General features: G+C 40.5%; 1 protein-coding gene across 1 annotated transcript; it reads left to right on the plus strand.

Annotated features, from left to right (window-relative positions):
• Positions 1 to 735: 735 nt before the first annotated feature.
• Positions 736 to 23842, plus strand: gda (guanine deaminase). Its single transcript, XM_088336432.1, has 14 exons — positions 736 to 939; positions 3800 to 3888; positions 4005 to 4176; positions 7846 to 7933; positions 15396 to 15501; positions 15583 to 15610; positions 16908 to 17015; positions 17309 to 17416; positions 18652 to 18749; positions 18836 to 18903; positions 21167 to 21313; positions 21387 to 21505; positions 22392 to 22419; positions 22488 to 23842. Exons 1-14 carry the CDS (start codon positions 835 to 837, stop codon positions 22550 to 22552), a joined length of 1329 nt encoding a protein of 442 aa, XP_088192558.1. The 5' UTR covers positions 736 to 834; the 3' UTR covers positions 22553 to 23842.
• The last annotated feature ends 48 nt before the right edge of the window (positions 23843 to 23890 follow it).

A 23890-nucleotide genomic window follows, 5' to 3' on the forward strand; every position in this document is an offset into this window, starting at 1 on the left:
GCAATGAGCAACCGTGACAAATGGAGTATTTCTGACACTGTGTTGTTCACATTTTTGTCTTGTTTTACTTAAGAAAAAAAAAAAAGAAATTATCCAGCGTTTTTCATCATATCAGTGGTTAGCACATTCACCAAACAGCCAAAAGGTCCCTGGTTCGAGACCGGGTGGAAACAATAGTTGGCCTGGAGAGAGATAGGCGCCACCAGGCTGTACCTGCCCAAAAAAGACCACAGGAAATGGTGACTCTAAGAGGCTAGTGATAGAGGGATCCACCCCTACACCCCCCTTGGATGAATGGCATACCAGTACGTACACTCTTCCATGAGTGGGGTCTAAAATTAGTGGGCGCGAACATAAAACACGAAAGGCATCATGTTATTAACATATTACACGAGGACTACCTGGAATATGACAATATTACAACTTTTTAAAATGTTCATTATTTTGAAGGATAACAACCCATAGGGTTATTTTTGACCCCACCTATGCATCCAAGGGTTAAACATATTCTGTCCTTTATCAAGAGGATTACTATTATTATTTTAATAGGAATAAACTGAATTTTTTTTATTGTTCCAGTGTTGTTTGAAGAGAGTTAAATATCAAAAACAAGAAAATAAATTATGGCCCTAACTTCCGAGTCGACGCAACTCGCGCTCCTATTGGCTGAGCGCTTCCTCTTGGATCAGGTGCGCCCCCCTCCCCTACGCTCCCCTCCACCACACTCGTTTCCACCACAAGCCGCGTTGCGTGGTTGAAGGGAAACACACGACTTAAAGCCGCAATCCCTTGCCGCTTTTTGGTTTTTGTGCGTGGAACTGCTCGAGAGTGGTGATGGCGATCAAGCGCGTCTTCAGGGGGACTTTAATCCACGCCACCCGGGAAGAAGCTGTCAAGATCCTGGAAGACGCATTACTTGGAGTTTCTGCAGATGGAAAGGTATATTGTTATCATTATTTCTGTTGTTATTACAAATAATATTTCGTTTATTTTTATGACTAGTATGACCATTTTTAGTACTATATAGAATCGAATTTGTCGTTAAATCATGACAAATGCACAAAGAAATTCATAAGTGCCATTCTGAAGTGCAAAATCCTTTCCAATGAGATACAATTTCACAGTATTTAAAGGGAAAGTGTGTATCAATTGATCAATTGTACTGTGCAACTGAAATCGGGGGCTAAAAAGCACAAGGAAGAATACAGACCACACTTTTTTTACTTATCAATTTTTAAACCCGTGTTGTACCAGGTTTTTAGGAGTAATCTGTAGCAGAACATTGGCAGACTATTATGCCAGCTCCCATGATGCGAGGCTCATTTTATGTACAAAATAAAAATGTTGACATTTGAATGTTTTAAAAATGCAACTTTAAGTGACAGTTGATGTATTTTTGCTTTTTTTCTAAATGAATACTGTTTTGTTATTTTAATGAAACAAAATAATAAACACAGTCCTGTTAAGTGTTGAACAACAGCAGTGATAAAGATTTCAAATAATACATGGGTAATGATATAAAAATAAACCATTTTTAAAATAGAAGTAAGAATAAAATAATGACCTGAACAATCACCAAATCATTTAATTATTATTGTCGTATAATCCTTATCATTATTTTGACTAGTTTTATCACTGTTATTACTGTTACTGTTTCGGGTGAACGGAAATTGTAGTTTTTATTGAGTGTACTTTGCTATCCACTAAATACCCAAGTGCTTGTTTTATGTGCATTTTTGTACAGGCATGTGTGCGCCATGTCCTCAGAAACTGTCTTGCCTGAGTTAGGAAAAATGTATAGTCATATTCTATGTCTGTATTCTTATTTTTGCTGCTATTGTCATTGCAATATTCTCCATTGCACTATTTTCTAAAGCACTTTCAATTAGGGCCTGTCTTGAGGCACTACCTAGCAAATATTGCCTATCTATCGTAACATTTTTGTCGGAACTAGAACAGACGGTAGACCTAAATGCGTAACGTTTCACACCAAGCTTTATTGAGGAAGCGGGGAAGTCAGGCGCGGAAAAACAAACGCCAGTGATCAGGTGCTCGCTGCACAGGAGAAGCCGGAATCCCACAAGATCAGAGCGTGGTCGGAGGATGGAAAGAAGTCGGGCAGCCGGGACGGGAGATCAGAGCATGGACGGTGGAGGGAAACAGGTCGGGCAGCCGAGGCGGGAGATGGGAACATGGTTGGAGGAAGGAATCAAGTCAGATGGCTGGAGACGATCGGGAAGCTAGGGGCAGATGAGTAGGGTACAGGATAGGCCGAGACAGACGGGAGCCAGAGTAAAAAAGTGCTTGCCTTGCATGTGCGGTGGTTCGCTGACGGACGGTCAAGGAGTGAATGAGAGTGCTGAGTTTAAATAGGAGGGGTACCAATCTGGAAACAAGCAGTAGCTTGGGCTAAATGAGCGGGCACAGGTGAGGGCAATGGGCGAATCATGACAACTTTACTTTTATTTCATACTTTTATGATTTTTTTCCTTAGTTGTTGTTATTTTTATTTCTATTTTTATTTTTCAGTGTTTCCTCATTTGCGGGTACCACACTGGTAGGGTGTGGCTTAATGGCTAAAAATCCTGCGGCCATTGGCGACTATCCCTATCAGTGTGGATAAGCCTCCCTCAGGTCCCTTGCCTCACATGGCTAGTCTGTGCCTTGCCATTATCATATTTTATCTTATGTTTTTCTTATTGTGTTTTAACTATTGTGTGTGCATGTGTATGAGTTGTTTTGGGTTGTTAGAGTGGGCGGGGGGATTTTACTGTCTTTTTGTATTGTCTTTTTGTGCAGCACTTTTCAGGCCAAAAATTGCTTTAGAAATAAATTGAATTCGATTTGATTTATTATTGTGTTCATTCCCTATTTATCCTGTATTACAATGTCTAATCCCGTTGCAAACAAAGTACACTAATCAAAGACAATAAAAACAATTCTGCTTCTATTTTCTGTGAAAGGATCATTAGTAGCAGGCAGTGGTATAGAATTAGAAGTGGCTATAGTGTAGTATTAGATGTTGTTTTTTTGCTGTATGTCTTTAACAGCGTAAGTAACACTTAAAATTTGGTGTGAGTACTAACCTATATTCGTAGTAATAGTGGTATTCTTTTGTTATTATATACATTGAGTGTCACGGTTGCCATGGCGCCCAGTTGGCCCCGCCCGTGTGCCGCCAGCTGCCGCTTGTTGACGGATTGGCTTCCCCACTATTTAAACCTTGTCCTGTCAATCCCCTGTTGTCAGTCCGTCTGCAAACCTCTGTTTTTCAAGGCAAGCCTGACTCCACCTGTCCCGTTTTTGCTCCCGTTTGTCTCCAGCTAAGACCCGTTTCGATCTCAACAACGTCTGCTCTCCCGTCCCGACTTGCGACCTGTTTTTGATCTCGACCACGTCTACTCTCTCGTTCTGGCTTACGACTCGTTTCCGGCCCCGACCGCGTTTTTGCTCTCCAGTCCCGGCTACCGAACAGTTTTCCCGTCCCTGACACTGCCATCGCTCGCTACGGAAGATCCACTTCCGTGTTCGGATCACAAGCCGAGTACAAGAGCGAACACCGGATCGTGGGCGCAGCCCTTCCTCGTTTCTTCAATAAAACTTGTGGTAAACGTTACGCAAGTGGGTCCTGTTTCCGTTCTTGTCCTGACATTGAGTATTTAGGGGAAAATTATTGGCATCTCACATCATGTGGTACAAATTTCCATTCCAATGGAGAGTAATAACTTGTTTACATTCAATGCACTCCGCTTTTTCCGAAGCGTTTTTCCATTCCTTTTATTTGCCATTCTCTCATCAGATTGCTTTCATCGACGAAGCCAAAGAGCTCCACCGACTCTCCAAAGACTTTTCATTCAATCCCTCATCTGTAACGCACCTTGAAAAACAGTAAGTATATAACTTTGGACTGCTTGACAGTGAATATATATATAGATATAACTATTGTGAAAATGGGCAGGCTTATAAAATTAATTACATGTACGGTACTTTACCTTGCACCGCAGTGAATTCCTCATGCCCGGAATGGTGGACACCCACATCCATGCCCCCCAATACAGTTTCGTCGGTACGGCCCTGGATCTGCCCTTAATGGAGTGGCTCAACAAATACACATTTCCGGTGGAATCGCACTTCAAAGACAAGAGTTTTGCACGGAAGGTCTATACTCAAGTGGTGGTGGGTTCCTCCAAATGTGCTCTACATGCAAATGAACATGCCCTCATTCTCCAAATTTAGAATTTTACATCGTGAGGCCGCAGTTGGGAACTACATTTTTGTTGCAGGGAGAAGGGTTGCCAGTTTGATATGCATTTCTAGAATTATTTATCATGTTACGACTTAGTTGTTGCTTTGTTATTATTATTATTATTATTATTATTATTATTATTATTATTATTATTATTATTAATACCGAGTTGTAATTATTAGAAGTAAGGTTAAAATAGGCTCAGTCAACCACTAAAACATCTATCTTGTATAAGGACATTGATTAATTTACTGTAATCCCTCGTGTATCGCACTTTTTAACATGCATTTCTCGCAGCACTAGTTGAACGGTGATAATGGATCATAGCTGAACGTGAAAAAAGAGCCACCATGTATGTCACAATTTTGCTCTCTTGGTCACACTCACCAATAGTCGACCAGGGATAATGAATCACAGGCCACAACCGTGTATTTAAGAGAAGCACACAACTATGCTTCTGTGGCCTGAACCAAAAACAATATGCTTTGCAGGTCCCTACTCTCAGCAATAGTCGACCAAAGATAACGGATCGCAAGCCAAAACCGTGAAATTTGTTTCAGAACGACACGCTGCTATGGCACACCTCTGCGACCTGAAAAAAGGGCGCTTTGTCGTTCCCTGCTTTTAGCAAGGGTCAACTCAGGATAATGCATCACAAGCCACAACCATATCATTTCAGAACAATACTCCTCCCCAAATTAGCGCCTTCTGCCGGTCCTCGCTCCCAACAATATGTTATCGGGGATAATGGATTGTGGACGCAGAAGTGCAGTTCATTTCAGGCGAAAATAAAGCAAAAAAATAGCTGCTGGGCCAGACAAATGTGTGCTCTGCTGGTCTCAGCTCGCATATAGACGCATATTAATTAATGGTTCGCGGCCGCATGAGTGCATTTCACTTTTTGAAAAGAAGATTTTTCAACCCAAGATGTGCTCAGGCTATGAAGTACAAAGGGCTAAGTAGCCATGGATTACAGTATAATTACAGGATTGTTATGTATTTAAACAGACTGATCATGTCAATGATTTCTCTCACCGGTTGGAAATCACATTTCCTAGAAAATCACAATGACCAATCACTAGCGAGTTATTTTCAAAACTTTCCACGTGCTGCTTAAGTGATCTTAGGGGGCTACTTTGTGCCCATGGACACCACATTGGTGACCCTAGATTGATTTAAACCTGGGGTGGGCAACTCTTTGGAGTCGGGGGCTGCATTGGATTAAACAATACGACCGATAGGCCGGTCCTGGAGAACTATCCAAATTTTTCATTTAAGAATAAATATACAGGCAGATATTTACATGTTATATTTCTTTATATTTGTTTTTAAATTGATTTGCTTCGTGAAATTGGTTTTGAATTACACACAATTCAAGCAAATTAATATATAAAGTCACTGTTCTAAGCTTTAAACTTGATATATTTAGTTTTGTAGTATTACTGTGGTTGTATTTTTCTTGTATTTTCGTCTTATTTCTGTAGTCAGATTTGTCTAGTATGTTTAGTATTACTGTAGTTTTATTTTTGTAATGATTATGTAGTATTTCTTTGGTAGTATTTTGGAGTATTTCCATTGTAATTTTTTGGAGTATTTCTGTAGTATTTTTGAGTTTTGCAGTATATATTTTAGTTTGTATTACTACTGTAGTTATATTTTTCTCATATTTCTGTTGTAATATTTCTGTAGTAGTATTTTGCACTATTTTTGCAGTTGTTTTTTTAGTATTATGTCCGTAGTACAATCTTTAAAGCACATATGATGTATTTTTGCAGTACGACTGTAGTTGTATTTTTTTAAGTATTTCTGGCGTAATATTTCTGTTGTAGTATTTTTGTCATAATATTTATTTAGTAGTAATTTTGTATTCAAGTATTACTGTAGTGTTATTTTCTAGTAATTCTGTAAAAGTGTATTTGGATATAGTGGATATAGATGTGGGGCGAGTCAACCAGTTGTACAACTCTGAGTCCTGCCATGTGCAAAAGTTTGCCGACGACACTGCGATCGTGGGATGTATCAGAAACGGGCAGGAGGAGGAGTACAGGAAATTGATTCAGGACTTTGTCCGATGAAGCGACGCAAACCACCTGCACCTAAACACCACCAAGACCAGAGAGATGGTGGTGGACTTCAGGAGAACCAGAACTCACCCGGTTCCTGTAACCATCAAGGGAGAATGTGTAGAATTTGTCCAGACCTACAAATACCTGGGTGTGCAGCTGGACAACAAACTGGACTGGACTGCCAACACAGAAGCTCTATGTAGGAAAGGGCAAAGCCGACTTTACTTCCTCAGAAGGCTGGCCTCCTTCAACATCTGCAAAAAGCTCCTGAAAATATTCTATGAGACAGTAGTGGCAAGCGCCCTCTTCTATGCGGCAGCGTGTTGGGGAGGCAGCGTCAAGAAGAAGGATGCCTCTCGTCTCAATAAACTGGCTAGGAAAGCGAGCTCTGTTGTGGGCAAAGAGCTGGACAGCCTAACAACAGTAGCTGAGAGACGAGCACTGAAAAAGCTGAGGTCAATCATGGACAATCCATCGCATCCACTACACAGCATTATCTCCAGACAGAAGAGCAGTTTCAGCGACAGACTGCTGTCACTGTCTTGTACTACGGACAGACTGAAGAGATCTTTTCTTCCTCATGCCATGAGGCTCTTTAACTCCACCCGGCAGAGTAAAGGCCCACATTAAACCACACCACCTACATTGGATATTACCGAATCTTACTGCAATATGTATTCTGTGTAGCACTATTTAGTTACTCTATATAACACGCTACAGTGGGCATTTGCACGTCACACTGGGTATTTGTATATTGTATTCTTTTGGCTTTATTATTGTACTGTTCTCAGCTTAGGGATGCTGCTGGAAATGTGAATTTCCCTTAGGGGATGAATAAAGTATCTATCTATCAAATCTATCTATTTATCTATTTGAAGTATTTCTATACTAGCATTTTTGTTGTATTTCAATTGTAATATTTCTGTCGTAGTATTTTTGTATTCAAGTAATACTGTCATAGTTTTTTGTAGTATTTATCTATTCTTTTCAGAGTGAAAGCAAGAAAATATATGTGGTCCCAGTTTTTAAGCATAAAATTTGACATTAAGGTTCTTATTAATTTTTTTTGTAATTTTGTAGTATTTCTGTAGAAGTAAATCTGTTTTGGGTTCTTTTTGGGAGGGGGTGATGGTACTTTGTTTACTATTTCAGACGTTGTCCGTATATTTTGAGCATTTTTGTTTAGCTGGCCGAATGAAAAAGCCTGATGGGCAGCATGTACTTCGCCCAGCCCCTGATTTAAACTTAGAATCAATTTGATGAAAGCATTAGTGGTATTTTTCATGATTCGCAGATTAAATTCAGGACTTTTATCATTCTGCACTTTTTCATAAAACATGGTACAGAAACCTGAAAAATCAGATTTCTAACTCATCTCATCAGCTGCACCGCTTATCCTCAGTAGGGTCGCGGGGGTGCTGGAGCCCATCCCAGCAATCATCGGGCAGTGGGCAGGGGACACTCTGAACTGGTTGCCAGCCAATCGCAGGGCCAGATTTCTAACTAAATCCTTTAATTGTTTTTCATTGACAGCGAAGAACTCTGAGAAATGGAACGACCACCGCCTGCTACTTCGCCACCATACATACGGATTCGTCTCTTTTGCTGGGTCACATCACAGGTACGAACATCTTTGCTGGATTGTACTAGCAAAATAAATTAAACTTGTATGGTTCGATACAAAGAATGTTGTTTAAAGTCAAGTCACATTTATTTGTATAGCCCTTAATCACAAAATGTCTCAAAGGACTGCACAGGTTACATTGACACCATCCCCTGATCTAAAACCAACATGTGGGCATGGAAAAACTCAAAAACCTCAGCCTGAGGAAAATAAGAAACCTTGAGAAGGGGCCTTACAATTGGTAATCCCCCATCCGGGATGACAAGGTTGCAATAGATTTAGCATTGGGTAACAGTGCACAAAACATAGTGAACATCAAAAAAAGAAAACATAGGTTATATGTAAAAAAATGTCCAAAAAGTCCATGACAGCAACTTCGCTGCTTGCTATCCCTGCTGCCTGGTCAATGCAGACATTGACGTGCTTCAGGTCCAGACGCTGGTCTGCTGACTCATCTCAAATCGTCCTTCTCCCTCGTATCCCCACCAGCCAGGTAGTAGGAAAAAGACAGGACAATACAAAATATGAGTTGGACATCAATTATAAGCTTTTGAATAGAAGTGTGTCTTAAGTCTAGATTTTAAAAAGTTCCACTGAGGTTGCAGATCTTATCTCCGGTGGCAGAGCTTTCCACAGCACCGGGACCCGGATGGAGAACGCTCTCTCGCCTGCTGATTTCTTCTTGGCTCTTGGAGTCACAAGTAGACCGGGATTTTCTGAGCGGAGGCTCCGGACCGTAACATAGGGGGAAATCAAATCGGAGAGATAAGAAGGGGCAGGTCCACGCAAACATCTGTATGTTAGTAAGTGAACCTTTAAAGTCACATCTTAAGCAGACAGAGAGCCAGTGCAAGTAAACTAAATTATTTAAACTATTTTAGGGGTGTTTGGGGGTAGTTCAGAGTATATCATTCATGATCATTTATCATAGCATCATGCCTTCTTTTTTTTTCTCTTTCTCTGTGTGACTAATAATTATATTCATCATCATCGGTATACATCTTCATAGAAGTTTGGCAATTCCGTGTATTTTCGACTCCTAACTGACTCAAGTAGTCAGGAACCCGGCAGAGGTGAAAGGCAGTTGTGATACCTCCATACTCTATTCCCATCAACTCGGTGTTGTGAAAAAGAACAAAAAGTAAAAACAAAATAAACAATGTTTTTTTTCCTTTCTCTTGTTTTTGTCCCCATAACAACCCAGGAGGTTGAGTCAAACAAATAAGTCAATTCAAGTCATGTTTATTCTTATTCACAAGGAGTCTCAAAGGGCTGCACAGACCACATATTATTTCAAACTATAGACTATTATTACACCATCCTCTGATCTAAAACTTACATGCGGGCAAGGAAAAACTCAAAACTTCAACATGAGGAAAATGAAGATACCTTGAGAAGGGACCGGACATGAGGTAACCCCGCTTCAGGATGACCAGGATGCAACAGATGTTGCAATAACAAATAATACACAGATATTGTCAACATAAAATATAGGTCATTCATAAGCTATAGAATAGAAGTGTGTTTTAAGCCTATATTTAAACAGTTCCACTGAGGTTGCAGATCGAATCTCAGAGGGCAGAGCATTCCATGCTCTCGAACCTGCGGATTTCTTCTTGGCTCTTGGGATTCCTAGTAGACAAGCATTTCAGAGCGAAAGCTCCGGACCAAATCATAGGGGGGAATTAAATTGGAAAGATATGAGGAAGTAGCGGCAGCATGGCGGCGCAGTGGTTAGCGTGTGTGCAGCACAGTTCTGAGGTCATGGGTTTAAATCCAGCTACCAGCCTTCCTCTGTGGGCTTTGCATGTTCTCCCCGTGCTTGCATGGGTTTCCTCCGGGCCCGCCGGTTTCCTCCCACATTCCAAAAACATGCATGTCAGGTTAATTGGTCGGTCAAAATTGTCCCTAGGTGTGAATGAGCGAGCGAATTGTCTGTCCCTGTATGCCTTGCGACTGGCTGGCAACCAGTTCAGGGTGTCTCCTGCCCACTGCCCGAAGATAGCTGGGATGGGCTCCAGCACCCCCGCGACCCTACTGAGGATAAGCGGTACGGCTAATGGATGGATGGATAGAAGATATGAGGAAGCAAGTCCATGCATGATTTTGTATAAGAGATGGTTCACTTCATGTTTGACCCAAATTGAGTTTTATTTCACCAAATTGTTTTAGAGTAAAGGATACAAGGGACACTTGACCAATTCATTTTACTGTAATTTATTGAGCACACCAATATCCATTTTGAGCGGGTTGTGTCCACAAAACTAACTTTCAAGAGGGTTAGTTGACAGTTTAACAAAAATGATAAATTTTAGGACCCCCTTATATTTTTTTCTAAATTTTCAAATACTTGATTTGTATATTTTAACATTGAAAAGCGCAAATATAATTTTGAGAAGACAATCTAGCCCTCTGAAAATTTGTCACGGATTACAAATTGACCCAGGGCCGTAGTTCGGACATGCATACAAATGAAATGTCGTGATAAAAACTCATTAGTCATCATACACTAGGGTCATTTTCACTTAAGCTGCTATAAAAACAAGCCCTCAGCTGATTTCTGCTATTCTTTCTCTTCGTTATCGCTCCATGATTTCTTTATAAGTCGTTATAACACACTTAATGGAAAGTATGCACACTCACCTACTAGAGAGCAGTAAAATACATTGAATGAAATACAGGCTTTGACAGCTTTATGGTCCTTGACTCGTGTCAAGGTGTACAATTGTAGAGTACTATAATTACGATAAAAAGATGGTGGTGATGTTTATAAAACAGGTCAAAATACAGATGTCGAGCGTGCAGGGGAAGTGGGCAGGGTTATGTTGAAACGTTCTTCTGCATGAAACACTGTACTCGATTTATAGTACCGAATTTCTAGGACTATAAGGTGCACTGTACAGAAAGGCAAAGTCTCAGTTATGTGTGCCATTGGCCATCAGGTGGGTAACTATTTGGAGTGGCGGGCCAAATTGGGTTAAAAAATGTCCCCAAGGGGCCTATGCTGGAGACCAATCCAATATTTTCATTTATACATAATTATACATGTAGACATCTACGTCTTATATTTATTTATATTCTGTCAACTAAATTAGTTGCATCAAATTGGTTTTAGAACACATACAATTAAAGCAAGATAATATTTTATAGCACTACATTTGATCATTAGTTTTTGTATTTTCCAAGTATTTCGGCAGTCGGATTTTTGTATTTTTCATGTAATAAATTTAGTCCTATTTGGTAGTATTTTTAAGTATTTCTGAAGTAGTACTTTGGTAGTATTTCTGTAGAATTTCTGTGGTAGTTTTGAGTAAATCCATTGTAGAATTTTTGTAATATTGTCATGGTCGCCTTGGCGACCGGTCTGCCCCGCCCCCTGGGCACCAGCTGAAGCAGATCAACTAATTGCGTGTCTGCTATTTAAGGCTGGATTGTGGGTTTTGCGGGTGCTGGCTCATTATACACATTGTCCGTTCTGTTATGCCTTGTCCTGTTTAGTTGAGTTGGAAGAAACCTGTGTTTGCACGTTTTTGTTAAAGCCTGTTTGTTCTGTCTTGTCCCTGAGTTTTGGACAACTTTTATTTTGGTAAATAAAAGTTTTGATCGTCACGCAATTGAGTTCTCCCTTCCTGCCTCCTGCCTCCGTTCTGGTCTGGTCACTCCTTCCACCTCGTGACAAATATATCTGTAGTATTTCTGTTGTAATTTTTCTGTAATAGTATTTTTGTCGTAATCCGTCATAATATTTCTGTAGTAGTATTTTTGTCGTATTTCTGTAGTATTTTTGTAATTTCACTGTAGTGTATTTTGTGGTATTTCTGTTCGAATATATCTGTAATATTATTTTGTATTATAGTATTACTGTAGTAGTATTTTTATAGTATGTCTGTCGTCATTTTTCTGTAGTAGTATATTTCCAGTATTTTTTCTCTCTCACTCTCTTTCTCTCTCTCTCTCTATCTCATTGTCTTTCTTTCTTTTTCTGTCTCATGCGCACTCTATCTCTATTTCACTCTCTCACCCTCTCTCTTTCTCTCTTTCTCTTCCCCCGTGGGAGTTTTTTTTAGTATGTGGCCCCCAAGCACAAATGAGTTTGACACCTGTGTTCTAATGGCACTTTGTTTGTCTGGGACATCACAGCCGATGTGAAAAAACAAATGAAGCAAATATACTCTGAGCTTGCAATCATTCCAAGAGGATTGTAGATGTTTGGGCAACTGTGTCTGTAGGCACAGTCATCCTAGCTTTTGCAAAAGTGTTAATTTTGCTTTATTTTTTCCCAATTTAAGTCACATATTGATACATAATAAACGGTAATATATGGATTAAACAACAAAAACAACCCGAAAAGAGCTGTTTCTTTTTAGTGAGCCAAGAATAAAAGGTCAGGTCTCTAAAGAATCGGAATTCCCATCTTTACGAAGGACCATTCGAAGTTAGATTTAAATTATCAAACTCACTTTATATTGTGGGCAGCACGGCGGCGCAGTGGTTAGCGCATGTGCGGCACAGTTCATGTCTTGGGAACCTCCTGCGTGGGTTCAAATCCAGCTCCAGACTTCCTCTGCGGAGTTTGTATGTTCTCCCTGTGCTTGCGTGGGTTTCCTCCGGGCACTCCGGTTTCCTCCCACATTCCAAAAACATGCATTCCAGGTGAATTGGCCGGTCCAAATTGTCCCTAGGTGTGAATGAGCGAGTGAGTTGTCTGTCCCCGTGTGCCCTGCGATTGGCTGGCAACCAATTCAGGGTGTCCCCTGCCCACTGCCCGATGATTGCTGGGATGGGCTCCAGCACCCCCGCGACCCTACTGAGGATAAGCTGTGTAGCTGATGGGTTGAGATGAGACTTTATATTGTTTACTGCTGAGTGTTATTTCATTATGGTTTTAACTGTTTCTTTTTGTTGCACTTCAAATGTAGGATAAATCTGGTGCCCTTGAAATGCAATACATTTTACAAAGTTCTATAACACACTTACCTGTCTGTTTTTCTCAATTTAACTGACTCGAATACTGCTCGGAAAATTTCATATTCTTTGACACATAAATTATTAATTATCCTGGCAACTAGTTACTTTTACTATAGAGTTTTTCAAGTACACAGTTACTTTTTGGGAGAAGTAGTGAGTAACTAGAACTCATTACTTTTTAAAAGCTACGTGCCTAACACTGGTCTTGGGCAAGTACAGCCTGGTGGCGTCCCTCCAGGCCACCATCGGTTTTCACTAATCTAATACGTCTGCGTGTATCTTACGTACAGTCCTGAAAATATTCAAGTCATATTTATTTGTACAGCTGCAATTTTTAATCTTGTGCGTGTGCATATACAAAAGACATACATTTTGTATATTGAGTAAATCGCGAATATATTTGTTTGAGACAAATCTCTCCCATGGCAGCACGGCAGCGCAGTGGTTAGCGCGTGTGCGGCACAGTTCTGAGGACATCAGATCGAACCTCCTGTGTGGAGTTTGCATGTTCTCCCCGTGCTTGCGTGGGTTTCCTCCCACATTCCAAAAACTTGCATGTCATTTTTAATTGGCGGGTTCAAATTGTCCCTTGGTGTGATTGAACGAGTGAGTTGTCTGTCTCTGTGTGCCCTGCGACTGGCTGGCAACCAGTTCAGGGTTTCCCCTTCCCGATGCCTGAAGATAGCTGGAATGGGCTCCAGCACCCCGCGACCCTACTGAGGATAAGCGGTGCAGATAATGGATGGATGGAAATCTCTCCCAATATACTTGCTGGGTAAAAATGACAGTAATAAGTACAGTAATTGTAGTGTCCTTTATGAAACCTGAAAATAGAAGGGAATGTGATCGACAGTCAAGTCAAGTCATGTTGATTTCTGACGCCCTTAATTACAAAGAGTCTCAAAGGGCTGCATAGATCAGACTATTGCAAACTATTATTACAGACTATTATGACACCATCCCCTCATCTAAAACCTACACGAGGGAAAATAATACAGTCATTTTCTAAATTTCAAAATCTCTTCAATCTTTGAATACATGTTGCCAATCACTGCAGCTCTAAAAAGGATGTGGTTGGTTAGAACAAGCCATTTTGGAATGGTAGGTAGAGGTGTGGTTATTATTTCGCAATCAATTGTATGCCAAAGGCCAACTTTTTTTTTTTACTAATTACAACTACAGAATCCAACATTCCATTTTTTATCACCTCAAGCTAATATTTGACCTGGCCTGAACATGTGTATTTAAAGGATGTGCTACTTTAACTATTGTGATAGTATTTATTGAATACGTGTAAACAAAGACAAAATCATCTTGGCAAGTAACCCAGATTACATTTATGCTTTTTCTGAGACTAATCCAAATTCAATAGCACAGATGAAATTACTTCCCCGCGTAAAAACATGCAATAAATAACAAATAACAACAATGTTAAAAAAAAGAAAAATGATGCATTTACAAATATATAAGGATTATATTAAAAATGTGCAGTGTATAAGCCAGAATCTAAATAGAGCAGTTTTGCATTGATTTGGCAGAGGGCAGACGAATGTGAGGAAGTAGGGCAGGGAGAGAGTTTCGTCCTGACAGCCTGATGAAAGAAGCTGTCCTTGGGCCTTCTGGTTCTGGCTCTGAGAACCTGCAGTCTTTTCCCGGCAGCAGGTTGAAGAAGCAATTCATTATTCTACTTTATAGTAAAAAGAGAGCTCTCTTAGCTATTACTTACCTAAATGAAGTAATCCAGAGTTGTTGATGAGTACTTTAGTTGTATTATGTTTTTTTTTCTTTCACCACCCCCCTGAAAGTCTATTCAACCTCCATCCATCCATTATCTGCACCGCTTATCCTCAGTAGGGTCGCGGGGGTGCTGGAGCCCATCCCTGCTATCTTCGGAAAGTGGGCAGGGGTCACCCTGAACTGGTTACCAGTCGGTTGCAGGGCACACAGAGACAGACAACTCACTCGCTCATTCACACCTGGGGACAATTTGGATCGGCCAATCAACCTGACATGCATGTTTTTGGAAAGTGGGAGGAAACCGGAGTGGCCGGAGGAAACTCACGCAAGCACGGGGAGAACAAGCAAACTCCACACAGGAGGGTTTAATCTCATGACTTCAGAACTGTGCCGCACACGTGCTAACTACTGTGCCGCCGTGCTGCCCCTATTCAACCTACATAAAGCAATTCAAAATGATTTATGACTTCAGACTACACTGTATGTTTTTCTTTATTTTCCAGACAAAAAAAAATCTCGTAAAAAGATACTCTACCTTACTTTTATCATTTTCTTAGCAGATTACGCCATTTTTTTCCTGATAAACAGGGAAAAAAACGACACAAATCCAAAATGTTGTTTTGTGGCCCTCAGAAAGGAATCATCGATCACTCTGTGATTTGACTTTCAATGGAGCCGTGTTGTATCATATTTGTGGCGTAACTAAAACCTAGAATGCAAGAAATAGTGTGAGACTGTCCTGTTTTTTTACCAGACCAGTTGGGACAGCGAGCTTTGGTGGGAAAGGTTTGCATGGACAGGAACAATTTTGTGGAACATTACAAAGAAACTGTTCAAGAGTCACTGGAGGAAACGCATCGGTGGGTCTAAAAAATTTCACAAGAGACGTTTGGATTTATATTTATATCATTCGCTATTTTTTGTTTTGTTTTTCTTTACAGGTTCATTGCTGAGTTAGTTGACAGAAAGGTAACATTTTTTGAGAATTGTGAAAAGTCTAATGATAACTATTTTCTTATCTATTTATACGCAAAAATATAGATCCCAATATCAATGTAAATTTTCCTTAAGAAATGGCCAAGTACTGTGGACCCCCGGGATAAGACGTACCCGCCTTAAGGATGTTATTTTGCCCTCTTTATAGCATTTTCTCTACTGTACAACGTAAAAAATGAAATATTTAGCACAAAAACTTGCTGCGTTTGTGCATAGGACGAATAAGGTTTGTAAAATGTCTGCCATCAGGTGGAAGTCATAGAAAATGCTTGTTTGCTATTGGTTTGGGTCTTGCCGCCATAAAAATTCCAATATATTGTTGGCTGAAATACTTCCCACAATGCCTTACTTTTTCTTCATTCAGTTGACAATATTGTGTTGCATAGACAATAAAATGCTCTATCCTTCGGATTGTATTCGCTATGGGTCCCAGGGCTTGCAGTGATGCAAAATCATGATAACCAAGGAGGTGAAGCAAAGCTTGCAATTCACTACCCTTACTATATTCCATGGCTATAACTAATCGTCTATCTGGCCTATAATTAAAAATATAGAGATAATTAAAGCAACAAAATCTTCTAAGGGCATGACACACCTTGAGAGTGGAAGTTTCAGGTTTATTTTTAATCCCCTTCCCCCTGCATCCGACTGCAACTCTATTCGGCCAGCTCAAGTCACGTCACAACAAAAGTAGATAAAAGGTTATTTATACTTCACGTTTTTATTTATTTATAATGTTATGCTAATGACTCCTAACAAGATGTTGCAACCCATCAGTTGGATTGAGCCAGGGGAATGGGAATCCCCTTCTCTGTATCAATCTCCCAGAGTCAAAAATGTGAATGTTATCTTGACTCTTGACTTTTATATGTAGAAGTGTCCTTGGGCAAGACACTGAATCCCTAATGCCCCTGATGAGCAGTTAGTTGCCTTGCATGGCTGATGCTGCAAAGTTAGTTAGTGTGTAAAAGGGAAAAGTGTGACGCACATTGTAAAGCGCTTTAGGAGGTCTTCATTAACTTGAAAAGCGCTATATAAATGCAGAACATTTTGACATTTACATTCATCTGGTATTTATATGATATAAATTTATTTTACACAAACAGTTCCCACAATATATTGTTTTTCCTTTAAGATTTTATATTGACTACCGGAGGTTCGCATGCATTATCATATTACCATAGGTATCCCGGGGGTCTACTGTTTTATGACTTCACCAATAAGGGATCAATTATCGTCAAGAACAACCTGACTGTTATCTCTCTTGCAGTATGCTCTCGTGAAGCCAGTGATAACTCCTCGCTTTGTCCCATCATGCTCGGGAGACTTGCTGGGACAACTGGGAAAGCTGGCTAAGAATAACAACCTTCATATTCAGGTGAGCTCGCTGCGGTAACCAGGTTATATCCCCTGGGGAACAGTTGCCAGAGAGATTGTACGATGGAGCTGACAGCTCTTGAGATTTCCTACTTTGAGGTAACAAAAGAGTAAGAACAAAAACAGAAAGAGATGTGCATGTAGAATAGGAATACTCCTTTTTGTTATTGATTTTAATGTAGTGTATATTGCTTACAATGAGATTTGACTTGGCAGTCCAGGTTAAAAACAAGATTCAAACTCATTATTTTCCATATGATTTTGCATCTATACCATTGCTCTATGAATCTCCAGAGTCACATCAGTGAAAATGTCGACGAAGTGAAGATTGTGAAGGATCTTTTCCCCGATTTTGATTCCTACACAGACGTTTACCACAAACACAACCTCCTGACCAACAAGGTGAGAACAATCCAAACATAAAGTAATCCTTTATGAGGTCCCAAAATGGGGACATTTCTTTTGTTACACCAGTGAGACTGTCACGACCGTTACAAGCAGGGGACCCAAATGCGTAACGTTTCACACAATGCTTTAATAAGGGATCGGGGATGTCAGGGTGAGAAGAAAAAGACAGTAATCTTGTGCTCGCTGGGCAGGAGGAGCGGGAAACCCTTGTGAACGAAGCGTGGTCGGAGATCGGAACAAGTCGGGCAGCCGGGACAGAAGAATTGAACTTGGATCGGGGATCGATACAGGAAACAGAATCAGGATTCGGGTAGCTGGGACAGAAGAACGGAGCTTGGATCGGGGATCGATATAGGAAACAGAATCAGGATACAGGTAGCTGGGACAGGAGAACGGAGCTTGGATCAGGGATCGATACAGGAAACAAAATCAGGATACCGGTGGCTGGGACAGGAGAACAGAGTTTGGATCGGAGATCGATAGAGGAAACAGAATCAGGATACGGGTAGCCGGAACAGGAGAACGGAGCTTGGATTGGGGATGGATACAGGAAACAGGTCGGTATCAAAACAGGAGTCAAAAGTGCTTGCCTTGCATGCGCTGAGGTTCGCAGACGGACTGACCAGGAGTAAAGTAGAACGACGTGTATAAATATGAGGGGAACCAATCAGGAAACGAGCAGCAGTTGGGACTAAACGAGTGAGCGCAGATGAGCGCAATGGGCAAATCATGACAAAAGACAATGAATAATGAATGACAGATTAGAATATCAACAGTATAAACAAGTATTTAGAAATATAAACAATAAAAACCAGAATATTTCCAATGGCTGGTGTACAAAATAGTTAAAGTAAAGTGGCCAGTAATGTGCAAATAAGTTATAGAGGGTGTACAAACTATCGAGAGCACTGCTTATTATATAGTCCGATGGATGCCGGAAGGAAGAACGTGTGGAAACGCTCCTTCAGACAACTGGGATGAAGCAGCCTGTCACTGAAGGAGCTCTCCAGAGCAGATACGGTGTCCTGCAGGGGATGGGAGATGTTCCTAGTCATGGATGACAGCTAATCCATTATCCTCCTCTCCCCTATCACCTCCACTGAGTCGAGGGAGCATCCCAGGATAGAGCTGGCCTTCCTGATCAGAGTGTCCAGTCTTTTCCTGTCAGCAGACCACTAGGCTTGGACAATATTTGGTTACAATCGCTGTTTGATATTTTGTCTTGGCAGACGGTGATGGCCCACGGCTGCCACCTAAGCGACAAAGAGTTGGCCTTGTTTCAAGAGACTGGAGCTTCTTTATCTCACTGTCCAAATTCCAACATTTCGTGAGTGTGACTTATAAACCTTTATATGATAAAATAACAAAAGATGAATTTGTGTTGTGACTATCTACAATTTTTCATCTGCGCAGGTTGTGTAGCGGACTCCTCGATGTCCGTAATGTCCTCAATCACAAAGTGAAGCTTGGCCTGGGAACAGGTGGGATCAGAATTACGAAACCACCTTGGACCACATTTAAGATGTCGTTTCAAGGCGTGCTGTCGATTCAGCACGTGTTGATAAACTCTTTAAAGACGTAACACTTATTGACCCTTTGCACACACCCGACCGAAACACAGGATGGCTCCATGACGGACGGCGGTAAACCGTAGTAAACGCTGGGTGAAGCCAGTAAACAGACAGCATCGATAACAAAAAAAAAAATTGGCATTGACCTTTCAAATAAATAGTGTGCAGCTGTTGGGTGAGGTGGATCACCTAGTCGGAAAGCACACACAGCAGTATTTAGAGAAACAGGAACCCCCCGCGGCCGATGACAGATGGCGCGACAGACAGACAGGGCGGGAGAGCAGAGCGTGATTGACCGGGACAGGAGAACGAAGAGTGATTGTGAATTGGAACAAGCCGGGTAGCTGGGATGGGAGAACGAAGCGTGGTCGGGGATCGATACAGCAAACAGGGGATGGAATCAGGCAGGATACGGGTAAACAGGACAGGAGAACGGAGCGTGGATTGGGGATCGATACAGGAACAGGTCGGGATCAAAACAGTGCCATAATCAAAAGTGCTTGCCTTGCATGTACTGAGGTTCGCTGATGGACTGACCAGGAGTGAAGGAGAATGACGTGCTTAAATAGGAGGAGGGCTACTTAAATACTAAAAACCCTACTGATTCATATAAAAAATTAAATTAAATGATGGTCTGTAGTTTGCAATAGTCTGGTCTGTTCAGCCCTTTGAGACTTCTTGTGATTAAGGGCGTCAGAAATAAACATGACTTGACCTGACATTAACAGGGCTCTCTACCAGCCTATACAGTCTTCCTCCAGACATATCCATAGATCGAACCAAATCACGTTGTCTGCCTCACTTCAGTCCAATCTTTACCTTTATATTGTTAATGGTGTATTCCCATACACCGGCACTGATCTAAAAGCTTAGAAAAGTCTGGATGCTTACCAGTTCTTTGGAGCTGGTACACGTTTCTGCGCTTCATTGAGCCGATGGCGTGAAATGTCCCACTCACGCAAACGTGACTAAAACACCTTTGCATCTAAATTTTGGGGTAGTGTAGAAGAAGAGTAGAGCACAGGACATTTGCACCATTAATATAAATCACTTTTGAGCATGTAGAAAATGTTTACTTTGGCGAATTGACGTTTACTCTTCTGAACATTCTTCTCCTGTTTTATCCGTGGATAATTTGACAGTTCATTTCGGCGTAATAATATATTAATAAAACTTTTACACTACTTTTGAGCAGAGGCTCAATGGCTGACATTTGTAACTCATTCTCGTATTTTTCGATAATTTACTTGTTTAACTCAACTGTCGTTCTCACTGTTTTCCTCTCTTCCTTCAACTTATCATTAACTTTATTGACAAACAAAAACAGCAAAAAACACTTCACCGCAATAAATTATCAACACTTGTTGTCAGACTGACAATTTCTCTCAAAATGATGCTGACCTACTGAGCTAGAGTAGCCAAGATGACCACTCATCTTACTCGATCACGTGATCCGCTTTGTTTGAAGATGGATAGATACTTCATTGATCCCTGTAGGGAAATTCACATTTCCAGCAGTATCCTCAGGTTAAAAAATAAAATAAAATATGAGTTATGATAGGGCAGCACAGCGGCGCAGTGTTTAGCGCGTGTGCGGCACAGTTCTGAGGTCGTGGGAACCTCCTGCGTGGGTTCAAATACAGCTACCGGCTTTACTGTGCAGAGTTTGTATGTTCTCCCCGTGCTTGCGTGGGTTTCCTCCGGGCACTCTGGTTTCCTCCGGGCACTCTGGTTTCCTCCCACATTCCAAAGACATGCATTTCAGGTGGATTGGCCGGTCCAAATTGTCCCTAGGTGTGAATGAGCGAGTGAGTTGTCTGTCCCCGTGTGCCCTGCGATTGGCTGGCAACCAGTCCAGGGTGTCCCCTGCCCACTGCCCGGAGATGGCTGGGATGGGCTCCAGCCCCCCCCGCGACCCTAATAAGGATAAGCGGTACAGCTAATGAGATGAGTTATGATAAGATGAAATAGGAGATAAAGAAAAGCAAAAAAGACAACATTTTTTGGTTGAATATTTATTAGTTTGAGTACCAAAGTATCGCTGTATTTGAATGATCTTCAGTTTCTTACAGTCTAGCATGACAAGTAATCTCACCGAGAAAAATTGGGTTTCAGTTTCATATCTCTTGCGGATGCTGATCCTGATTTTGATCTTGTGATGTTTTTGATTCAGACGTGGCGGGCGGCTACTCGGCTTCAATGCTGGATGCTGTGAGAAGAACCTTGGAAACGTCCAAAATACTGAGAATAAAGAACCCGGGTTATGAGAGACTCACCTTTGAGGAAGTGTTCAGGTTGGCTACATTGGGAGGCAGCCAAGGTATCATAAATGACACCATCATAATAAGCGAATGTTGGGCTGCTTGTTTTATGAATGCATTTCCGGTCTATAGCATTGTCCCTGGACGAGCAAATAGGGAACTTTGAAGTGGGCAAAGACTTTGATGCACTGAGAGTGGATGTTGCAGTTCCTGATGGGCCCATAGACTTGATCCAGCATGAGAAACCAAAGGTGCTTTTGAAAATGTGCTTACCTTCTGACACTCTACATTTTTATCACTGGTTAACGTGATAAGCATAAGGTTAACAACTTATCATGTTACTATTTATGTGCCTATTTATTTATTTATTTATTTTACACATAACTAATGTAACGACCATTTTTGGGTTTTGTTTTGTTTGTTTTTCGTTCCGTTTTTTTTTCAATAGTGTTGTATCAAACATCACATCACAAAATAAACCAATCATCAGAAAAAAAGCGATGAAAGGTTAAAGCCAAAGGCCTATAAGACAGGGACGGCCTGAGCCTTCATGGGGCCCTAAGCTAAATTAGATTTTCGGCCCCTTCTTGAAGATTTGCATATCTACTGTGACTCATTTCATGTTTTAATCCAGGGATTGCAACTTTTTGGAGTCTGGGGCCACATTGGGTCCAAATTTTTGGGCCAATGGGCCGATCTTGGAAAAAGATCCAATATCTAAATTTGGGAATAAATATGCATGAATACATTTACATGGCATAATTCTTTTGAACTAGATTAGTCTCATCGAATTGGTTTTAAAACGATGACGATTAAAGTAAAATTTTATACAAGGTGCCTGTTTTAGGCAATTTAATTTATAATTTAATAATAAGTGAGGAGACTACTTAGCCAATCAGAATGCAGCAAGCAATACATGATGCAAATCCTTGAAGTAACGAAAAGCGTGAAATGCAAACCCCGTTATAATGTGGGTTCACGGAACTTTGTTGCCAAAAATCAAGCTTTGATTGCAATTATTGCTGTTAGAGTTAAAGCTTTAATTCAAAAATTAAATCTGCTCTGACGGGTTCAAGACATCTAGTAGAAGAAAAAAAATCAAATCGGTTTAACTGGTTTTCCTGACTTCTCTTTCAGGATATTCTGGAAAAATTCTTGAATTTGGGTAAGTTCTTAAGATTTCCCGTGTGTATCTTGAATCCCCTCATTATATTTCTAATGGATTTCGTGCAGGTGACGATAGGAACATCGTGGAGGTTTACGTTGCTGGGAAGAAAGTAGTGCCAACTTTAGAGTAACTCCTGTGATGGTCTTCACTGTATTTTTTTACCAAACTTTTACCAAAATTTTACTTGAATGATCAAGGAGAAAAATGAATTACACTCAGGTCTTCATTTCATTTTTTTTGATCGTGGTGAAGCGTTTCTTTTCATTTGCAATTTGCAGAAATGTCAAGGCAACTAACATGTAAACGACTGATCTTTTATGTGGATTTATTTTCGTCGAAAACTAACATGACTGACAATCACTTTTATAGAGATATTTTCCAAACCTGTCTTTGGGCTCTTCAAGTATTCTGAGGGGCTACCTGTTGCCCGCAGGTACCACAGTGGAAACCCTGATCTAGAAACCGAAAGAGGATAATTCCCTGTTAGTTACGACACGGGATTAAAGTATTCTGCATTAAGAAATCACAGTGATGCAGCCGTAGATTCATGACAGAATGACAAACATCTATTATTTGGTTACAAACAATTTAGAATTTTGAATCTTTATCACTTAAAAGGTGTTTTTTGTGGCGCTTCATAAGTCACTTGGAGGGACAGTGTGTATTACTATGCGCCCCCTAGTGTTAAAAAACCCTTCATTTATGAAAATTAAACAATATGGATTTTGAAAAATAGCAAAAATACATAAACTACCACATGACCATGCGTTTTTGAGGCAAATTTGCACTGATATAATAACATGCGCCTCACCCAGAGGACGTGAGCATAATTGTCCGACATCTTGCTGTTATTGGTTTAAAAAAACCTCATTAATGGCTTGGCAAAAAAAAAAAAAAAAACAAGAATAAAAATGCTGCGGTTTGGTCACTCTGAGTTTCTGTATTTTGTATTCTTTCTTGTGCTTTTTTGCACTTTCTTTTGGTTCAACAGCGACATCTAGGATCTCGTTTTTTTTGAAACTGTATCGAAGAGGAAGAACAACGAGGGACTCTAAGCCAAGCCCTTAAAGTATGAAAGCATGAAATCCGATTTCATTACATCCCATTAAAACTAGGTTATCCCTTTACATTTTGTATCATGTTTTACACAACTTGTATGTGAGGCCTATGATACCACATCATGAAACATTCCTGTGCACTTAAACTCTCGTTGAATGTTTTTAATGTCGCAGTTTGGATCTTTGATTCCAAATCACAAGGAAACAAAAACTTTTTCAGTGAAATACTTTTTTATCATTTCTTGCTTGTGATAAAATCAATGATATGTGAAATAGAGACAATCTAAAGTTTGCTTTATAAACATATTTTTCTCACTGTTTGATTCCAGGGTGAAAAAAGAAATAAAGAATTCAAAAGTTTATGACTGTATATTGTCATGTTTTGGGGTGCAGAAACAGACAAAGATTTT

The sequence above is a fragment of the Urocampus carinirostris genome, chromosome 5 (genome assembly GCF_059441175.1).
Source record: "Urocampus carinirostris isolate Australia breed hairy pipefish chromosome 5, RoL_Ucar_1.0, whole genome shotgun sequence".
Lineage (NCBI taxonomy): Eukaryota > Metazoa > Chordata > Actinopteri > Syngnathiformes > Syngnathidae > Urocampus > Urocampus carinirostris.